Source organism: Plectropomus leopardus, chromosome 6, assembly GCF_008729295.1.
Source record: "Plectropomus leopardus isolate mb chromosome 6, YSFRI_Pleo_2.0, whole genome shotgun sequence".
Classification (NCBI taxonomy): domain Eukaryota; kingdom Metazoa; phylum Chordata; class Actinopteri; order Perciformes; family Serranidae; genus Plectropomus; species Plectropomus leopardus.
This window is the reverse complement of record NC_056468.1, coordinates 30,860,321-30,880,300: the sequence shown is the minus strand read 5'-3', so window position 1 is coordinate 30,880,300 and position 19,980 is coordinate 30,860,321. Positions and strand designations below refer to the sequence as shown.

Below are 19,980 nucleotides of genomic sequence, written 5' to 3'. Positions count from 1 at the left end.
CCACACATATTTTTTATCTCATTTAATTTATTGATCTTTTAATGACTTTTTGTCAAAATAAATCAAGCTCCTCTCTGTGATAGTCCACATGTCTGATATTACAGATCTTAAAACCTATGACTGAACTACTGTCTTTTTACCTATACTTACTTAATATAGATAAATTCACCATAATAATCATATTCCTACAGTGATCTACCTCTGCACAGGACTACATGTATACTTCGCCTTATACTTTCTTGCAATTACTAAATTAAGGAAATACTATTTGTCCAATGATTTATCTTAGATTTGGCTAAATGTTATCTTTAAAAAGAATTAAATTAAAGTGTCTAGGGCAGGTCGCACAAAACACCTAAAATTTTGTCCTAGAGTATGGCACTTAGGCTTTATATAGGTTTAAATACTTAAGTGAGCATTTTTAAGGAAACCTTAAGGAGAAGACTTTAGAGTATTTTGTGCAACTGATTTTATTTAAAGGAAACCTTATTCTATTATTCGTTATGATATCTTATGCCTGTCTGTCCATCCTGGAAGAGGGATGTCTCTGTTCTTCCTAAGGTAAAGGATTTGGGGATGGGGGTTCGTTAACCAAGGACAGAGCTATATAGACATGGCGTTAGTACAAAAATGTAAAAGTCTTCAGAAGACTCATCTAAATTATGGAGAAACTTAGTAAGACCGTGAGTCATTTTTCTACAGCAGTCGCTCTTCCTACTAATGTCTGATAAACATTACTGTAACTACACAGCTTCAATTTAAATGTAAGCCAAACACACGAACAGATGCAGCACAAACAAGAGAAAGTTTGAACATGAACAGGCTGTATGTGAGCCTTTTTTATTATACACAGTGTTTAATACATAAATGCACAATATAAAGTTACAGAAACAAGAGTGTTTGTTAGTAGTTATTTCATGTTCATGCTCGGCTTTGATATTAATCAAACCCTGTGTGCTGTTACGAAGAGTGAGATGAAATATGTAGGGTATTTATAGCAAGAGAAGCCTGTTGAGCCATGTTTGACTTGAACAAACATGGCAGTATATGACATTTGATAATGAAACAATGCATACAGGCTGCACCCAGTTTCAACCATAAAGGAATATTTGGACTGCAGTAAATTATTGTGTCCTTAACAGGAAGTTATTTTTATGTCCCTTTGAAGCACAGAACATGCTGTACGCAGACAGCAGAACACGCTGAATATTACGTTAACACTTGCACAGTCTCTCATATCTTTGCATCTCTACAACGTTGGCGTAATGTCAACATCAAGACCAAACATGCTCTTTAACACGACATATGGCAGACTCATTTGGTAACTTCTCACCCACCAGCTATTCTGTGTTGTTTGCAGAATGCAAATCCAGCTCTCAAAGTGTAGGCACACTATTGATCTAAATGCAGCTCTTATTTTGTTACTTTAATCTGCAACACTGAATGAGAATATTACAATAAAGTTTGTAAAACGTGGCAAGCATCAATAGAGTGAGAGGCAAGTTCCTTTTTTTCTTACTGATAATTCCCCTTTTATTATGGTCTCCATGGTAGAACAATGACAAATAAACTTTGAGTTAATTACTATTAATCAAAATTGGGAAACGTGTATCATTTTTTAAATCCAGCAGATATACATCACTAATTCTGCTTAGAAACTGATGATTCTCTGACAAGTTTTGAGGTTTTTTCTCTGGTTTCTATTTTCCTTCAGTATCAAAGTAACCCAGATTCTAGTAATCCACTTCTAGATAATTTATTTTTATTTTATTTGCTAGAAAAATATATGTTAGGAAAGATATATTGTTTAAGAATATGCACAGCACATGTCCTCCTCGCTCTTCTAGCCATCCAGCCTACAGTTCACCCAGTGCTGATCCCCCAGAACCAGTTCTGTGTCATGTCTCTGGACCCGGACACGCTGCCGTCCATCGCCACCACGCTCATTGACGTCCTCTTTTATTCCAACAGGTGAGACACTTGCTCACACCACTGCAGTACCTCTGTACACCACAAGGTGGCAGCACATGACTCAAACTACACATGAGTTTACTGACTTTATCACTGAAAAGGGCAGAAAGCAGCAGTGGTAGCTCCCTGTAGAGCAGATATTGTGAAGGCTCAGTTCTTACAATAGTGGTGCAGGGTTGAGTCCAGCCCAGGGCCCTTTGCTGCTCATCATCCCGTCTCTGCCCTTTCATACCTGTCCACTCACCATCAATAAAGCATGAAAAATAAAAAGTTAAAAAAGAAAATGAAAGATAGCCGTAGAGTTAATGATTTCACGTGAGTATATTCGTGAAAAGTTGAGACACACTGACCATTTGTCATTCCCAGATATTGCACACAAACAGGAGCACTATGCAGATCTCTATACAAGGCTTTTCTTTTTCTTTCTTTTCTTTCATTCTTTCACTTCTTTCCCAGTTTTAGAATCAAAAGTAAGTCTAATTTGTATTCTTTTTTTCCAATAAGTTACATTTACAAGCCTTGTCAGAGAAAAGCCTAATAAATCAACAGAGATTACATAAATTAGAAAATTAAAACGTCAAATGAAACTGAAATGGAATTGAAAAAATTAGCAATAGCGCATCACAAGTGAAAAACAAGTTATAGAGTTCAGAGTCAGTCAAAGGTCAGAGATTACAGAGTTGAGCAGTTTTTATCTGTCTTTTCAAGGTGGCTTTGAACGTCTTTGATTGAGCTGCAGCTCCTCACATTATCAGGCAGACTGTTCCGCCTATTTGTAGAAAACCCAAATCATTTCAGTCCATGTAAAAGTACCTAATGCAGCTGGTTACTTTTGTTTCATGTCTTAACAGAATGTGTCTCTTCCTCTCTAGTCCCAAAGAGGATGCCCAGTCGTCTCCCAGCCAGGACTTGGACTGTATCAAGTTCTTCTCCTTCTCCCTGATTGATGGCTACATCTCACTGGTGATGGACACGGAGGCTCAGAGACAGTAAGAATTCCTCACATGGACTCAGTGCACCTTAAAACCTTAATAATGCCAATTAAAATGCTGAAATGGCACAAACAGCGGAGCACAAACAAATAAACAGCATCCAGCTGTTTTAATTTAACAATCTCCACACTCTCCACGGGAAAAATGGGAGTTGTTTTGGGTTAATTGTTACTTCTCAAGTTCATCTTATCAGAACTACAGCAGCTCTATTATGACACTCTGCTATATTTGCCAATTTTATGCCATCCCTCTTACAGCAATTTACTTCAGTTTACTTCATTGTTGCTCTTTTGTGTTTGTATTTGCAAGCTTTTATCTGCCAAAAGATTTACGAGAGTATTCCCCTGTACATCTCTGAAAAGTTCTTGTTTATGTTTGCACTTAGTTGCTTGGTAGAAATCAGTGCTGGATCTTTGTGCTGCAGGTTTCCTGCTGATCTTCTCTTCACCAGCTCCTCAGGGGAGCTTTGGAGAATGGTTCGTATTGGGGGACAACCGCTGGGCTTTGGTAAGGCCACTGTCTTTTTTTTTCCTCACTGAGTATGCACTGCCAACATCTTTAAAAATGTATGCTTAATAGGGCGATTAAAATGAACAACCTGTTTTATTCACTCTAACTTGTGATTGATTGCTATGTGAAGGTGTTTAAATTACTTTGAGAGTCTGAAAAAATACACCTAAAATATCGCTTTAGGAGTCCTCCTTTTACCAGCGTGTTATTGCAGGTGTATCTTATTTTCATTTTTTTAGCCTTAATGTCGCATTTCATTTATTATTTTGTCAGTTGAGGTGTAAATTATGTAAAGGATCGGGGAGTTTCAGCAGTTCCACCAGTAGTGTCAGTTAAATTGTTCTTTGAATTTCTGTCATATTTCTTGTAGTTTTAGTCCATAGTATGTTTGATTTAGCTACTCTCTTCAACCATGAGAGCATAATTTCATGGACAACTAGCTAGGTACTGCCTAATTATTAGATTAAATAGAGTTATGTTCATATCTAAATGTGCTCAAGAATTCACATCAACACACAAATCACAACACATTATCAGGTACCTTTCCGAGGTGATGCATGAGGCATGCACGAGGCATGAAAAACTTTGAAAAATCAGGGAATTTTACTGTCACATTTCTGAGGCCTGGGAAAGTAATTTAATTAGTAAAATCCTTGGAAGTTTTGGGAAAGTCATGGAATTTTGTTTTGTGGAATGAAATTTATTGTTGAAGTAATCACAGGTGGATATCTTTTCATGTAATGTAACAATGGATTCATTCTGTAGTCAAACTGTTGCTGTAATGCAGCTCTAATACGCGCCGATGTGTGAAAACATTTTGTTGATTGTCATGTAGGTTTCTTCATTTTTCATTTTTTTCATAATTTTTTAATTGGAGCAATGTTCACCTTACACATGCTCGTGGGAAACACTTTAGAGAAAAGCGTGTTTTGCCACTTGTAGCTAGCTTTCAATACAAAAAAGTAATGTAGGAGCTATAAAGCTATAAACGGGTGGTAAGGGACGTATGACCCAGAATAAATTAATGTCAGGTAGTAATGTCTGAGGGTAAGCAGTATATTCATTTTAGGTACTATAGTTCACAGTGGCATAGCACATATTAATTACCCAAATAAGTTTTTGTCATGTCATGTTTTTTTTCTCATGTGTTTAAGAAGGTAATCCTTGGAAGTATTTTAACAATCAGAATTGGGCCTTAAGGTACAAAAGGCTGAGGACCTCTGGTTAAATTCATGTGCGTGTTTACTTTTAAAAATAATACAGAACAGACTTAATACAAAATTGAAATCTATTATTTTATGTTATCATTTCTATGCAACTAGTCCTACATTTGGTTTAAAAACTCCTGTTTATGATTGTGACATTCTGTCTATTTTTCAGATGAATGTGGTATAGTCGCCCAGATATCTCAGCCTCTGGCTGACAGCGACATCTCGGCATATTACATAAGCACCTTCAGCTTCGACCACGCTCTGGTGAGTCCAACATGTCCACTTAATCAGTTGGGCCAGCCCTGTTGTTGTCATGGAAGTCAACACCTCAATATATTTGTGACTCAAATAGTGATTATTTTTAGTTCAGTTATCTAAAAATATCAAGTTCGGTTCTTGTCCCTGAATGTGGGAGATGTTGACAGAAAAAGAGAGAATGTGTCACATTAACCAGCATTCCTGTCAGATTTAATCATGACGGATGCTTGAGGTGGGTGATTCTAAATCTGTTTGTGGGTGTTTTCACTTACAGTGTGGAAAATGAATCGAATCAACTTGCGAGTGTATAATTTTAAAAATCATACATTCTCTTTTATTTATTTGTTTTTTTTGTAGGGACAGTGCACCTTGATAGACTTTGCAATAAATGTGCTAGTGTTGGCCAAAGGTAATTTTTCACCTTGGCTAGGTGATAAGATAGCCATTAAAACACGTATGCATTTGCTCTTCAGCAGTTATTATTGTATCTTGATATCTTGAGCCGACAAAAAAAATTAAGTTTTTAATATTTTATCTCATTTTGACTCTTTACCTAAAACGTGCCTGTTTGGGGTCTGAATTTGTCAAAACACATTCAGAAAGATGTCAGTTTGTTCTTGAATTTGATATTCAAATCAATGTGTGAACAGTTGATGTGTTTCATGATGAGGTTTCATTATGCCTTTAATTGTGGATGTTATTTGTGCATTGACAAGTGACCAGTACAATCTATGTGTGCAATACAAACAAAACATTTAGTGAACTATTTACACCATAATTCATCTATTCTCCAATGAAAAACTCTCCTAAACTTTCTAATGTATCAAATTAGGATACGTTTTTAAGTCATAGCTTAATATGAAAATGTATCTACCTCAACATATCTAACGAACGCTTGGTATATCAGTGTTGTGTGTACATTTTCAAATTAATCACATAATGTTTCTAAAACTCCCCTATGTTGCCCTGTGGCTTCCAGATCTCAGTATTGATTTTATTTCCCTCCTTTCACCACACAGCGGTTGTCTCTTTCTGCCAAGTTAGTCACCATCTCCTGCTACCTATATTATCTTTTAATTACTCAGAAAACTTTATCTAGGTTATTTGTTTGCCGTTACGCAGAACCTTATCGGAGAATATCTGTCACTGAGTCAATCAGCAAAGCTGATGACATACACTGAAGAATCTCTTCAAATGAGCAATTGTACCTGGGTTATGTCGGTTTCATTCAATTGGTTTCACTTTGACATTTTGATCACACTTATCTCAAAGCCCGAAATACATGACTCTCTCTTTTAAGTGACCGTAGCCTCGTCCTTATCAGAGTAAAGGGTTCTCACAAAATAAATTCTGTTAAATAGAGGGAACCATAAAACCGTTTGAAAGTGAGTGTGCACTGGTGATGAATAACGATATGTGTCTCCTATTTCTGCATTGAAGTCCTGCATCTTTCTGCTCTCTCCTCATGATGCAAAGTGTTCATACATAACAAACTTCTAGTTTTAAGATACTTGGGATGCTTAATCAACCTCATTACCAAATATTGGTCAAAAGTGATCAAAAGAAGGATGAAGCCCGCCATGGGGTTGCATCTTTGAGCACTCCTCTTCTAATTCATTTAATGTATTTAATGGTTCTATTTCCACTGCTGTCTCAATACTATAGAAATGAATGTGTATCTCACTTTCAGACCTGTATTATGCAATCTTGCATGCCATTGAGCTTAAATTAACCATTAGGTGTCCTATTCATAGAACGTCATAGCACTTAATCATTTCCATGGAATTCTGACATTAGTAGAGCATTGTAAACCCGAGTGGGATCAGTGTTAACCATAGACTGACTTAATAATAGCAAACTCATTGACAAAAATAAACCGTGTTACATCACAGTGACTTCCGTCTGCACACTTCTTGTAAATGCGTGTTGTCAGGGCAAATGATCTCTGCAAGATGGTTGGACAGATTGTCGGCGTAAATACAAAATTTATTACATAATTACCCTTTTTTAGCATTTTCACGTCTGTAATCCAGAACAAAAAAAACAGTCAAACAATGCAAAAACTTTGAAGTACAACTGTAGGTTTTTAAATCCAATCAAATCCCCAACTCAAATTTGGTAATTATTGCTAATATCAACCTGTTTTACAGCCAGTTACACATTTACAGATTATTCATGTCAAAGTTAATTGCAGGTCAGTCACAAAGCATGCCCTTAAAATCTGACAAATTGTAATTTATTTAATTCAATTCAGTTCCAGTTAACGGAACTGTACATCAAAAGAGAGGCTGTATCCCCGCCGCAGTGGCCGCGGGTTCGATTCCGACCTCAGCCCTTTGCTGCATGTCGCCCCCCCCCTCTCTCTCCCCTTTTCACACTTTTTTCATACAAATATGCCCCAAAAAATATAACTATATATATATATATATATATATATATATTGTTGTGTTTATTAGCAAGCTAGCTAGCAAGCGGGGGTTTCCGTGTCTGTCACGTCAGGCACTGCCCACATTTAGCATGAATATCACCTCGACAGGTGATGGTCACACGGCTGCAGTCACTCATGTGTGACCACATCCTCAGGCAGAGAGAAATTCTTTGTAAAATAGGTCATAATGTCCCAGGAGTCACAGGACTCTGTTCACTGATTTCTGGGCGAAGTTAGCCGCTTAGATGACCTATCCCCGACTTTCAGGATCAAGTGGCTTCAGCTCTGAGCTGCTTGAAAAGCTAACACAGATCAACTTGTGTAAAGAGGAAGAATAACAAGGATGCAAGTCATTTAGAAAGTTTTTGTTCAAGTAGTTGCAATTGCAAGGAAATGAGAAAGAGACAGAGCTACGTGACTGGAACATGTGAAAGAATTTGTGCATATGGGATGAGGGGAGGTCACTGTCATGGTCATTTTTCAGTGAGTTAGTCACTAAAATAATCAGTTATTTTATCTCCAATAAAGTCTTAGGGAAATTCCAGTCTATGACAATACTTGTACAATATTGCATTGTATGTGTGTCAGTGTTCCATCTACAGTAAACAGAATAATGCATTTTTAATAGTGAATAGCTGGCACTTGATAATCAGAGTTTGATTGGTTGTAGTGCGTGGGTTTGAAGGTTTTTAATTCACAGTTTAGTTCTTTAGCACTGAATTACGACAAATTATCAGTTTTTCACAGACAAGAAAAACAATATGCAACCCTTTAACAGGAAAATAGAAAATTGGAAGAAACATTGATAAAGATTACAAAATGCGAATCCTCCTCTGGGGCTAGTAAGTGTTCTGAGAAAATGGCACAATTGCAAAATATTAATTTAATTTTCCTGCTTTGGTAGTAAATTTGACTGTATTGTATGCATACCTTTTCCACTTGTTCTACTTTGTCAAAAATAGTTCTTTATATATATTGTGGCATTTAAAAACTTAATCCACACTTTCTCATTATACAGTATAAGTTAGTGAGAATGGAGTGCCACAAGGCTCAATTCTGGGTCTATTACTTTCTTTAATTTATGTTGATGAAACTATACATTTATCTATTGTTCCTGATCATACTCCTTCTTGATTATGCTGGGTGGCAGGTACTTTGAGCTCATTGTTTTAGGCAATGTTAAGACGAGAGTAAAACGTGTAAAAGTCTTTCCTTTGAATTAAACAAAAATCTGTTCATATGCTAACATTGAGAAACGTACATTGAGAAACACAAAAACAACTGAAAATGCTTTAGTATTCCTACCAGGCCAGCAGTTGGCAGTGTAACTTTGTGATGACACACCTCAGAGTGCGACCGTGACATCTTAGTTGTCACACGATCTGTGCAATGCCAGTTTACACAGTGACAAAAGGGACTGCATTTAAACAGCCCCTTAGTTTTAAGGCCACGCCTTGACTATTTTGATTCACTCTCTTAGCTCTTATTAACTTGGTTCAAGCCTTAACATGCAGCTGAGGGCTCCAATAAACCTACTGTACACCATCTTCCTAACATCCAAACAAAGTGAGCACCCACCTGATGAACGTAAAAGCATTTATTTAAGTGAATATTGTACTTAAACAAGTATTTCACTGCTGGAAAGATGATTTTCTTATAATGACAAGAGAATTTAAAGAAACAGGTCTGTGCTTTTGCTCAAGAGGTAGAAAACCTACAACTACCAGAATGCATTGCCTCGCACTAGACCAATTTACACGCCTGCTGGAGTACTACAGTTGCTTTTGGCTCGTCCAAAAACAGTATGGAGGCTGGCTGGTAACAGATGATCTCATATTCCAGTTAAACGGTAAGCTAATGGTAAGCAGTAACAGAATTTTGGTTCATTTTAATCGGTTCTGCCTAGTTTTACCAGTTGATCTGAGTTTTTTCAGCCTCCATTTTTACAATTCAGGAAACAGTATGTCACCTACTTCTGTGTAGTCTTTGTGTCTGTGGTGTTGGGCGTAGACTGGAGAGATCCTGTATGAGCTGGTAGGTTGGAGGGAACTTTACAGTTCATTTTCACGTAGTACCCACACTGTTATGATACAAAGCTGGTTGAAAATCGTCCAAGTATCCCTTTAATTAGGTGTCCAGAAGCACATCTTCAACTGTAACACGTTCACCATAACAACTTTCAAAAGTGATAATGTGTTGTTTACAGCTTGTTCTGCTGCCCCCAATTGGCAAAATATTTCGACTAAACGCTGCTTTAACTTTCTTGCAATAATTTCTAGGTCCCCGAAGAGGACATAGTTAGCGTGACAGGCATGCTTCAGCATCAGAGAAAAGAACCAGCTGCTAGTTGATTTTTGAAGACACGTCTGAGCTGGATCATCCTGGCTCGATGTGCCGCCCTCTCTCCAGCTCCAGCGGCCAAGGGTGGCAGGCCAGCAGGAAAGGTGGCTAACCCTGTGCCTAGACTAGCACTGCATTGCCAGCAGTATTAACTACTACGAACTTGCCATGAACACCAGAAGCGCTTCTCTACAGTGTGCATATACAGTTTGTCTGTGAGTCCTCCTGTCTTCCCCATCTAAGGCAGGATGCCCAGGGGGCCCACAAACTCACATATGCACATAAAAATGCACAATCACTCCTAAATACACACACACATCCACACACCCACTTACACTGGTATATTTGAATTCAAAAGCACAAAAACAGATATATAATAGACTCTCTTTCTCTTTACTGCAGGGTTTGAGATCTTGTGGTCTGAAGTTGAATTGTTCATTATTTTATTTTGGAACAAATAGCATAACACAAACAAATTTTCACCATTTCTATAAACACTTAGTCTTCCAATAATTTTTATACCATAACGACATGTGTCTCAACTACCTACTTTAATTTTAAATCAAAGGCCATTCACAAGAATTGAAGTTTAACTTTTTTTGTGAAATGGACAGTGTGAAGCTTGAAATGCAAGACATCTTTGCGATCTTACAATAATTTTCATGCACAAGAAAATGGAGTATTTCTTTCTTTTAAACAGGGCTCACTCGTTTTGATTTAAGGAGAATGTGCAAATAGTTCTTGTTTGTTAAAACTTATACAAATGCCGTCAAGCAGGACAGTAGACTTGGTCGGTGTTTTTTTTTTTTTTTAAAGAGGTCAGCATTTCTTAACTGTAGTATTACCCAAGGTCAGTAACACTATGTCTTATTTTTGTTATTTGCACAATAAACTTTAAATTTAGCTAATATCACTTAGACATTTTCTTTGGTACAACTTTTGTACAATTTGAAGTAAAAGTATTCTGTAAACATTTGTAATTTGTGCTGCTTCATTCAATAAACAGTATTGGAAACAGATACTCTGTTTACTTCTTTGCATTAGCCAATTTCATTTTTAAGGAATACATTCAGAAACGTTGCACAACAGCATGCTTGAACAATTGTTGAGCACCTCATGACTGACAGGCAATACCTTAAAATGTGTCACTCATCACTCACAGTCAAGCATGTGAAGCCAGGGACAGGTCATTCATGGTGTTAACAAGAACTGAAGTGAGGTCACTGTAAAACTTTAAAAGTGACTTTCCAGGAACTTCCCAGTGGTAATTGGTCTCACCCAACTTTTAAAAGGAAGTTTTTAGCCACCACCTCAAAGGTGTCATCACCTTTGGTAATGAGTCCAGGGGGAGGTATATAACAAGCCCTGTCTTAAAGAAATAGAAGTCCCAAAAAAATCTTGGCTCGGATTAGTGATATTTCTCAATTAGTATTAGCAGGGGCAAACAATGCACTTGACATGCTGGCCAAAAGCCAAGGCCTGGTCTTAAAATCTCAAGTTAGACTCAATTAAAGATGGAACAAAACCAATACAATCCAGGAGACAGCATGCTGTCAGGGGCAAGATCTCAATGGAATATACTTAAAAGCCCTCACTTTGTTCGTTCACCTCTACTGATTTTATGTCTCTGGGAAAGCACGTACAAGGTGAACAAAACAGGACCCAGAATGGAACCTTGAGGCACACCTGAAGACTGAGCCCCAGATCTGGAAAGCCACCACCAGAGAGGTAAGATACAATTTGCTACATCTTTTAACCACTGATTATGGTTTTATCACCAACAGATGCAGTCTCAACAGTGCTATTACCAACCACTGACCTTTGTTACGATTTTTTTAGAGGGATGTTTCACAAGAAAACATCTGACAATATTTAAAATGTCATCAATGTCTGTTATGTGTATGAGACAGCTTGGCCATTAGTTTATTTTTCTTAAGCGTAAAATACAATTTGAACATGTCTGAAATATACAGGGACACCGACTGCAGGAAGCTACAAAAGTCACATGACGTCTATTTGTGTAAATGCCTTTTGTAATTGTTTGTTATCGTTATTGAGTTGTGTTTCTTTATAAGCCCTAAGGGTTGCTCAGTCTGCACAAACTAATCTTCTTTTGCTGTTGTTTTTCTGTTATGTTTTGTGCAAAAAAAAATCTTAATAATAAGTTACTGTACAAAGAACGATAGACTCCATGGGTGTCACCTGAAAATTGGCAGAGGATACCGTAGATGGATGACTGGGATAATTTTTGTGCATTAATCGTCAATCTTTTCTCCAAAAAACGTGGAAATTAACCTTGGTTTGGGTCACTGTGTGTTTCTCCGAGGACAAGAGACAAAGCTGACACAGGAGTGATACTGTAACTAAAAGTATCAAATTTAAAGTATTTGACATATGTTGCGCTAAATTAAGTCTTTGTTATGATTCACTTAGTGATTATGTGTTGTTAAATTACTTGTTAAAAGTGACTGATTTCAATGACTGAGTTTCAAACCTTTTTGACTTGTGTTCTGTCATGACCCCTTGTCATAGCATGAGAGGAAAAATGTTGCTAAATTATTTAAAATAGGGTGGTGACTCCACTTATTTCATCACTTTGTTTCATCATTGTTTTTATTCTCAGATGCCTGAAAGACATGAAATGATAGTGTAATGTTGTGTCCTTTAACATGTCAATATTAGAACTCCAAGTTTGCAACCTCTGACTATTTTATGTGTTTTTACTTTTTTTTCTATTTTTGAGTGTCATGTCTGCAAGATTTTATCTCAGGAACACATTAAGCGTTTAAGTCACACCTCGGTGAAAACCAAAGGGCTGGGACAAGTGACACTGTCATAGCGTGAGTGATGCTTAAAAAGAATATGTCATCATGGAATTTTGTGATTCCATGTAGCGTGTTTGTGGGTGGGTTTAGATGACCGAGCACTTAAAATACGGTACATAAAGGTCAGGTTACCATTGAAAAGTATTTTTGCAGAGTTGCACCTTGCTGTATTTACATGATATTTTTTTTACCAAGAACCGCTGAACAAGGACGACTCTCACCATGGATTGTAAACTCAATGGACTTCGAAGGCACTATGGTAAATATCTTTTAATAATATTTAATAACATTTTTTTTAAAAGTCAGCATTGTTTTGTAATTAAATATTATAATGCAGTTTAGTGTTAAGTCACATAGATTAAATGTCCAAAAATTAGCACTCCAGAAAACGTTAAAAAACAAAATGTTTTATGCGATTTTATGTAACAAGAAAGCTTTTTACAGACTGTCATGTGCCTGAGTGTGCATTTATTTGTTAAAGTAATTGTGTGGATGTGCACGCTAATATGTATTTGGATATGAGAGGAGACTGATCCTATTTAGTCAAATTTCGAAGAGAGATCCCTCCTAGAAAAAGCAGAATTCTTTTTACCTTGTGGTCTGTTTTGCACTTTGAATCACCTGTATCCACATGATCTTTTTTAGTCCTTGTCTTGATGCTCCTGGAAGTCCAGTGGAGGCCAGTGTCTCCTGCTCCGACTCATCACCCCTGTGACTTATCCAGCGTCAAGCCTCTTACAGAACTGTTGCAACAGCAAGCAGAGGTTCTACAGGTTGCATATGTAAGTACCACCAAGTGATTCTGTCATTTTTTCTAAGTTTGATGTATTTAACAGAAAACTATTAAGGCTATTAGGGACATTTTTAGTCATAGTTTTTCTAGCTGGTGTAAAAAATTCAAATGTATACACTGGTCCAAAACCACTTAGACACTTGATCATATTTGATTTCTGTATCATCTTGCACAGCTGTTGGTGAGATGTTTATGACATCAAATCAGAGTTAACTCACAGACAAAGTGATCTTTCAGCTATTTTTGCTGTTTACTTTATCCTCTTCTGTTCCCTTTTAGTATAAATGTGACCGCATGGGCTTCTGTAGTCAGTGATGTGTTTTCCATTCTAGACAACATCATCAGCACGTCCCACTTATTCATAATATAAAATGGTCATAGAAATAGATGGACAGCAAATCTCCTGCTGAATCAGCAGAAAACAAGCGGTACCATGACATCAGTATTGACCATGGCAACAGCAGGTGCAATTTTGTACAACAGTAAATGCTGAGCAACTACTTCTAAACTACTAAATCAACTAAAGAGTCAGTGTACCAGTCCATATGACTGCACTAATTTGCTATTTTGCTTTTGTTTAGATTTTTAAAAAATGTGTATTTTACTTTTATTTTTTTTACAGAAAAAATTTCACAAAATGAATGGTTCGGTGCCAAATGATGTTCTCGACCCCACAATATCTGGTAACGACATCTGTCAGAAGCTGCAGGACATCTACACAAAGAATGTGCTTCTTAACTTGCACATTTTAAAGGTACAAGAATATGAGACAAATCTTTGGGGCAGCCCAGAATCTATCAAGAAACCCCTGTCAGAAGTCAAGGGAAGCCTCGCCAACCATTTATGTAAAATAAAGGCTATTCTCAACAACGCCACCTCTTTACCATCAACGCTTGCCCCACCACAATTCTCTCATGGTGATGACTATACAAAAAAAGAATATGGATTGGATGTCATAGGCACACTGAAGGTTTGGCTTCAGAAAGTGCATGAAGTGGAAGAACAGTAAGTGTCACTACAGTGCACTCCAATGATTTTTAAGTGGTACTCCTGAGAACTGAGAAAAAGACCTAGATGAGGTATCCTCTCTGTTATATTCTGTCATGCTGAATTGTGTGTATTTGTATAAATGACTGTATGTATTTATTTATTTATTTATTTATTTTACCAAAGCATTCACATAATCAGGGACTAGACTTACATAACTGATCATTTCCAGGTGCATTAAGTTTACTTTCCCTACATTCTTCTTCTTTATGGTTAAATAGTCACTGCCACTAAATTTTACTTCTGGTCAGTGCCAGAATCCCATTGAATGTGTATGTCATGGAGATTATTTGGAGTCAAACTTATATGTAGTTTGTCTACAAAACCTGAGAGGCTATCACTGTAGTGTGTACCATTACGTCTCACAGAGCACAGCCATGCTACTTGCTTTGTGCAGGGTTTATTTTATTATTGCTATTTATGGATATTTATTTGTGTTAAATATAAACTCATGTGAATGTAATTTATGGCAAATCATGGGCAATATATCTTAAATTATTAATAATATATTTATTGAGTACATATTTTCTGTAAAGAGTTGATAAAAACAATTATATGATTACTATTATTATAACCTTTATCGGAGTTTTAATTACAAGCATTTTAATTCATACTATGTAGCATTTATCTAAAAGCCACAATTACAAGTTACATTGCAGGAAAATGTAAATACAAATAAACTAACGTGAAGATGAGTTAAATAACACACATGTGGAAAGGATGCTTCTTTGATATCATTTTATATGTCACAAGTGTAAGTTATGTAGTTTTATTTTTGTTTTTTATTTAATTGTTTCCCATTGATGCAAGTGTAGATCATCTGCTCAATCAGGGGGCACTGTAAGTTGCAGAAGGAAGGTTAGATCCTGACTGTGGTAAATGACATTCTGTTTCCCCCATATATCATTGCGTTGTCAGAAGTCATTTAAAAACCTTTCAATTAAGGCTTTGTATATTATTTTGTATCATTTGTTACATTTTATGTATTTTGTTCAACCATATGCTCACAAGTAGATGGTTTGTCTTTTATTCAATTCATTTCACTGTGTTTATTTATGCCTGTGTCATTTATAGTTGTTTGTTTTTTTAAATGAAAAGCCAATTTTATACTGACTCCTGCCTCTGAGCCTGCTTCTTCAACAGCTGTTTTTAAGCTCCCACAAGATGCTCATTTTCAAGTTCATGTTAGTATTTTGTATTTTCTCTCCCCCTCTCTCTTTCCTTTTTGTCATTATTGTAATTTAACTGTTATTTACGACATCTATTGCATTCTTTAATGATTAAAAAACACATTGTTTTTCTCATACTGTCTGCCTGAATATACCCGTGTGTTCACCCTCTGTCTAAAATGTTCTGTTTTAGCACCTGTCTCTTTAAGCCTACCTTGCAAAAAAAAGCTCAGTCTGCTCTGTTTCCGGATCTTCCACATTAACGTTCTCAGCATCTCTGCACTGTCATTGTGATGTGATGACTGTAACAGCACTGTAGTGATAGTTTCTCTTTCCATATAGTACAGTTTTGACAACACAGCTTCATGGGAACCCTGAGGGCTCCTTTAATGAATATGGACTGTGTGCATTTCTCTGTGGATTCAGTGTTTCGATTCCTTCACAGTATTTTTTTTAGCACCAATACCTGTTTTAAAATACTTTTTTAATTAAATGGGATCTTCAAAGTTTTCCAATGCCACATAACATATAATCTGAAGAGACATATTTGAATTTTAACATTATAATATTATAATTATAATATTGATATTTAAACATTTCTTTCTCTTTGAAAGTTGAAAGTTTGAAATTAAAACATAAAATTTCTCAATTTGCAATTTCATAAGGTGAATTTGAAAACAATTCTTCAATTAATATCTTTCATATGGGATGGCAATACTAAAGTGCATTTTACAGTACAACAATTTTACATTCAAAAATTAAATAAATTTATTTTGGGACTCTTGAATATTTCTGATGACTGAAGGCAAAACCTTCATGGTAACATTGTCAGTTTGCTTTTTATGTGTTTTGCTTGGAGGGTTTTCTATTCAACAACAACCAAAACAACACTTTCATTCAACTGTTTTGCTCAGAATTGTACCACTTGTCATCAGTCCCTGCCTCTGTAATACCAACCACATCAAACTGGCAATGTCGAGTTAGAAAATACATTTCGAGGTTTGAACTGGACTGAACCGGGTTGACATGAAAAGGATATTGAGTGTGGTTAGCGTCACGTCTACGCACAGGAAGTATTGCATGAGGAGGTCTCAGAGAAGGAATGAGTCAATCAGAATGTAATTTTCTGACGTACATCAGAAAATGTTGTTTGTCGATTTTTCACCTGAAATGATGTAAAAGTTGACATTGTTATTTATCTCTGGCATTGGGTCCACAGTGAAATAATTGCTTGTGCAAAATACAAATTCACTGTTGTGGGTTGATCATGCAAGGTGAATAAAAGCCAGTGATAAATATTTCTTCTTTATAAAGAGACCAAAACCAAAGCTCTGCAAGATCCTTGACTCAAATTTGAACAAGGGGACCAGTTGATTTCTCTCTTTCACTTATTTGCAGAATGTTCATGCATTTCACTGGAGAGTTACTCGGGATGCAAAAACACAAGTTCTGATCAAATGAGTAAACCTTTGTGACAGTTGCGTTAATACAAATCGTTGCCATCAGTGATTTGCAGCATTTCCTTAAGTGGAAGTGACAAAGAGCTCTGTGCAAGGTGTTGACCTGTCAAAGGAACCCAATCTTGGTTGGTTTGCTGCTTCACTTTTTTCATCAAAGGATATGGCTAAGATCGAGATAGGGGAATTTTATCTTCAGAAGTGCTTTCACACGCCTCCTTTGAGAGGTTTGCAAATAAAAACATGATCTTGTATGATTGTCATTGCATTACTTTGGGAATCCGTCCTTGTCATATTCGAAAGCTTGAGCGGGGCAAGAATGAACTACAGAACAGGTACAGTGTGCTATCACTTTCTTCGATCATCAATAAATGCACAAGCGCAATTCTTATAAACTTTAAGAATAATGTGATGGATTCCAAAATAAAATGTGACTGTGCATTCCAGGTTTTCTGACAGTGTTGTGCACCTGCCTGGTGATTCTGCTGCAAAGCTTGGATGCAAGACATACGCTAAAGAAACATGATGTTGATGCTGATGATTCTTGCAGACCCAAAGAGCTGACAGCCCTCACTAAAGGTCTAGTGGCAGACAGCTTGGAAGGCTTTGTGAGTATCGTACTGCTGTATGACTCCACAGTGTGTCTGAAGATGGCGTGTGTGCGACGATCATAAATCACAATGCAAATTTTGCCTCAATTTATGGTTTGCAAGCAAATTGTACCCACTTTTTTTGTTACAGACTTTAAATATTATAGAGATGCATTTTTATTTTTATCTAAATTTATTTATAAATTCTATTCGATCTAAATGTAATCTGTAGAAATGTCTCGTCTTAATGTATGTAATGTCATGGTGATGTTAATATTTTAGTCTGAAAAGTGACTATAAGTGTAAAGATAAATATAAGTTATTGAAGTGTAATATGGTGGAACACAGGTTCAGTGTAGAACAGCAGAAATCCTAAAGTTGTCTTATCTGACTCATGATTTTCCTTAATTATACATAATATAACTGGCTGAGTTTATTTGTGGGTGTCTGGCAGATTGACAGACAGGCTTTATTTGGTGCATATTTTACTGTACTCACTTGCAAAACTAAGAACATAGCTGCCAGCCTGCATTTATTGTATACAACTTATGAATAATAAATGACATGAGATTTTAACTTCAGTGTGTGGGGTGAGCCTGTTATGGCAAAAAATAAAAACCAGTGCCTGTAGTACTCTTGTCTATGTAAATGCTTGGTTTGTGCATTCTGGGCTATTGTGGAAACATGGTGCAAAATGCAATCTGTAAATCAGTAATTTTTATTTCCAGGTGATTATTATTATACACTTAAGAAAACATTCTATATTATTTTCCATTTATGCCAATGTGTCCCCCTAAATCCTGAAAACTGGACCTTTAAAACCATGGTGTAGATCCATGCTGATGATATCTGCAGAGATTTGGTTGAAAACTTGTGATACAGTGAGATCGCAGACTTGATATTTCAATTGATGAGCAAAAAAAAAAAAAATCTTCCAGTAAAGTCACTGTTGGTCTTCTCTTCCAGGACAAAGCCAACGGGGCACACCTTGGCACTTGGTCCCCTGGCTTCCCTGAGCTGCAGGTCCACCAGAACTCTCCTCTTGTTGGGGCAAAAGTTCAGTGCAGCCTCCTCTTCATGGCTCAAGGTCTGAGAAAAATCCTGGAGGACCAGAGGAACAATCTCAATCCTACTGATGTTTCACTTCACGAGAAGCTCAAGAACGCCATCTCTAAGGTCAATATGCTCACAACATGTATGAAAGATACTCTCGAAGGGGAATGCTCTGACAAGCCACCCCCACCCAACATGCCCCAGAATACTTTTGAGAAGAAGCAGTGGAGTCACACACTGTTAAAGACAGCCAGGGACTATCTGACCTGGCTGGAGAGTAAATTTGTGGTCCAAATTGCAAAGGTCAAAGGGAAAAATAAGATGAAACATTCAGCCTCTAATGCAACACTTAAGAAGCACTTGGAGGGGAGCAGCTACCTCTTGTAATCTCAGCTTGTGATGCTGATGCAGTTTATGGCAGCTTTTCTTTAAAGGTAAAGGTTTTTCTGAAGATTTGTTAATAGTGACAGTTCCCCAAAATAATTAATACATATTTTCATCTTACCTGTAGTGCCATATAATTAATTAATTTAATCTAGATTGTTTTGGTGTGAGTTTCCGAGCGTTCCGGGCTCAAACCCCCAAAACACACCTTTGAAAAATGAACAACAACGTCTCTTTACAGAAATCATGACCCGGTAACTCAAGATAATCCACCGCCTTGTTGTGAGTGGTTTCGTGTAGGAACTATTTTCTTTCTACCAAACTACACTCATCAAGTGCATCACCATGCAGAAGGAAGCATACATCTACTGCTAGTTTACCTAGCACCACTGAGCTAGCTAACGTTGCAACTCAGCTGGGGAGAACAACATTAATGTTTACATCTCGCATTTTCAAGAGCACAAGACTTTCACCCATGAGTAGATGCATGCTTCCTTCTGCACAATGAAACGGTAGGCGGGTGTTGTTTGGCAGACAGAAAATAGTTCCTACATGAAACTACCAAAGCAGTCAGTCTGGATTAATAAATAGCACTACAGTTAAGAGGGAAAATGTGTACTTTCAATTTTGAGGTGAACTGTAACTTTAATGCTTATTTGTAAAATATAAAGCATTTTGACATGAATTTGGAACATTTGAAAAAAATACTACTACTACTATATACTCTGACTAAACTGATCAATTTAATGCAGTAGAGCAGATAAAATAGGCGATTAAATCAGATTTAAAGCATTTTTTTTCCATTTTTATGATTGTATACTATTTTGGGGAAAAAGGCACATTTGCTTTCGTGCTGAGAGTAAGATGCTGAGGGGTATTCTCATCAAAATCTAGAAAAGCACATTTCCCAAAATGTCAAAGTTCCTCAAGAAGCTATACCATAAATGTCTTT

General features: G+C 36.7%; 2 protein-coding genes across 3 annotated transcripts in view; both read left to right on the top strand.

Annotated features, from left to right (window-relative positions):
• castor1 (cytosolic arginine sensor for mTORC1 subunit 1) overlaps nt 1-13,317 on the top strand; it is a 28,878-nt gene extending 15,561 nt beyond the window's left edge. Inside the window, exons 5-11 of one of the 2 annotated variants that reach the window (XR_006105895.1) lie at nt 1,848-1,971; nt 2,844-2,960; nt 3,388-3,470; nt 4,854-4,948; nt 11,347-11,438; nt 12,731-12,794; nt 13,181-13,317. Coding sequence is in view for 1 of the 2 variants with exons in the window: in XM_042487894.1 (XP_042343828.1) it covers nt 1,848-1,971; nt 2,844-2,960; nt 3,388-3,470; nt 4,854-4,948; nt 9,650-9,721 (491 nt within the window). In the remaining variant the exon portion in view is untranslated. Of the gene's footprint in view, nt 1-1,847; nt 1,972-2,843; nt 2,961-3,387; nt 3,471-4,853; nt 4,949-9,649; nt 10,757-11,346; nt 11,439-12,730; nt 12,795-13,180 lie in introns of those variants that run through there. The other variant, XM_042487894.1, reaches the window with a different exon arrangement.
• A 3,904-nt stretch (nt 13,318-17,221) lies between these two features.
• Nucleotides 17,222-19,190, top strand: LOC121943921. Its single transcript, XM_042487530.1, has 3 exons — nt 17,222-17,336; nt 17,449-17,609; nt 18,558-19,190. Exons 1-3 carry the CDS (start codon nt 17,255-17,257, stop codon nt 19,029-19,031), a joined length of 717 nt encoding a protein of 238 aa, XP_042343464.1. The 5' UTR covers nt 17,222-17,254; the 3' UTR covers nt 19,032-19,190.
• Nucleotides 19,191-19,980: the final 790 nt, after the last annotated feature.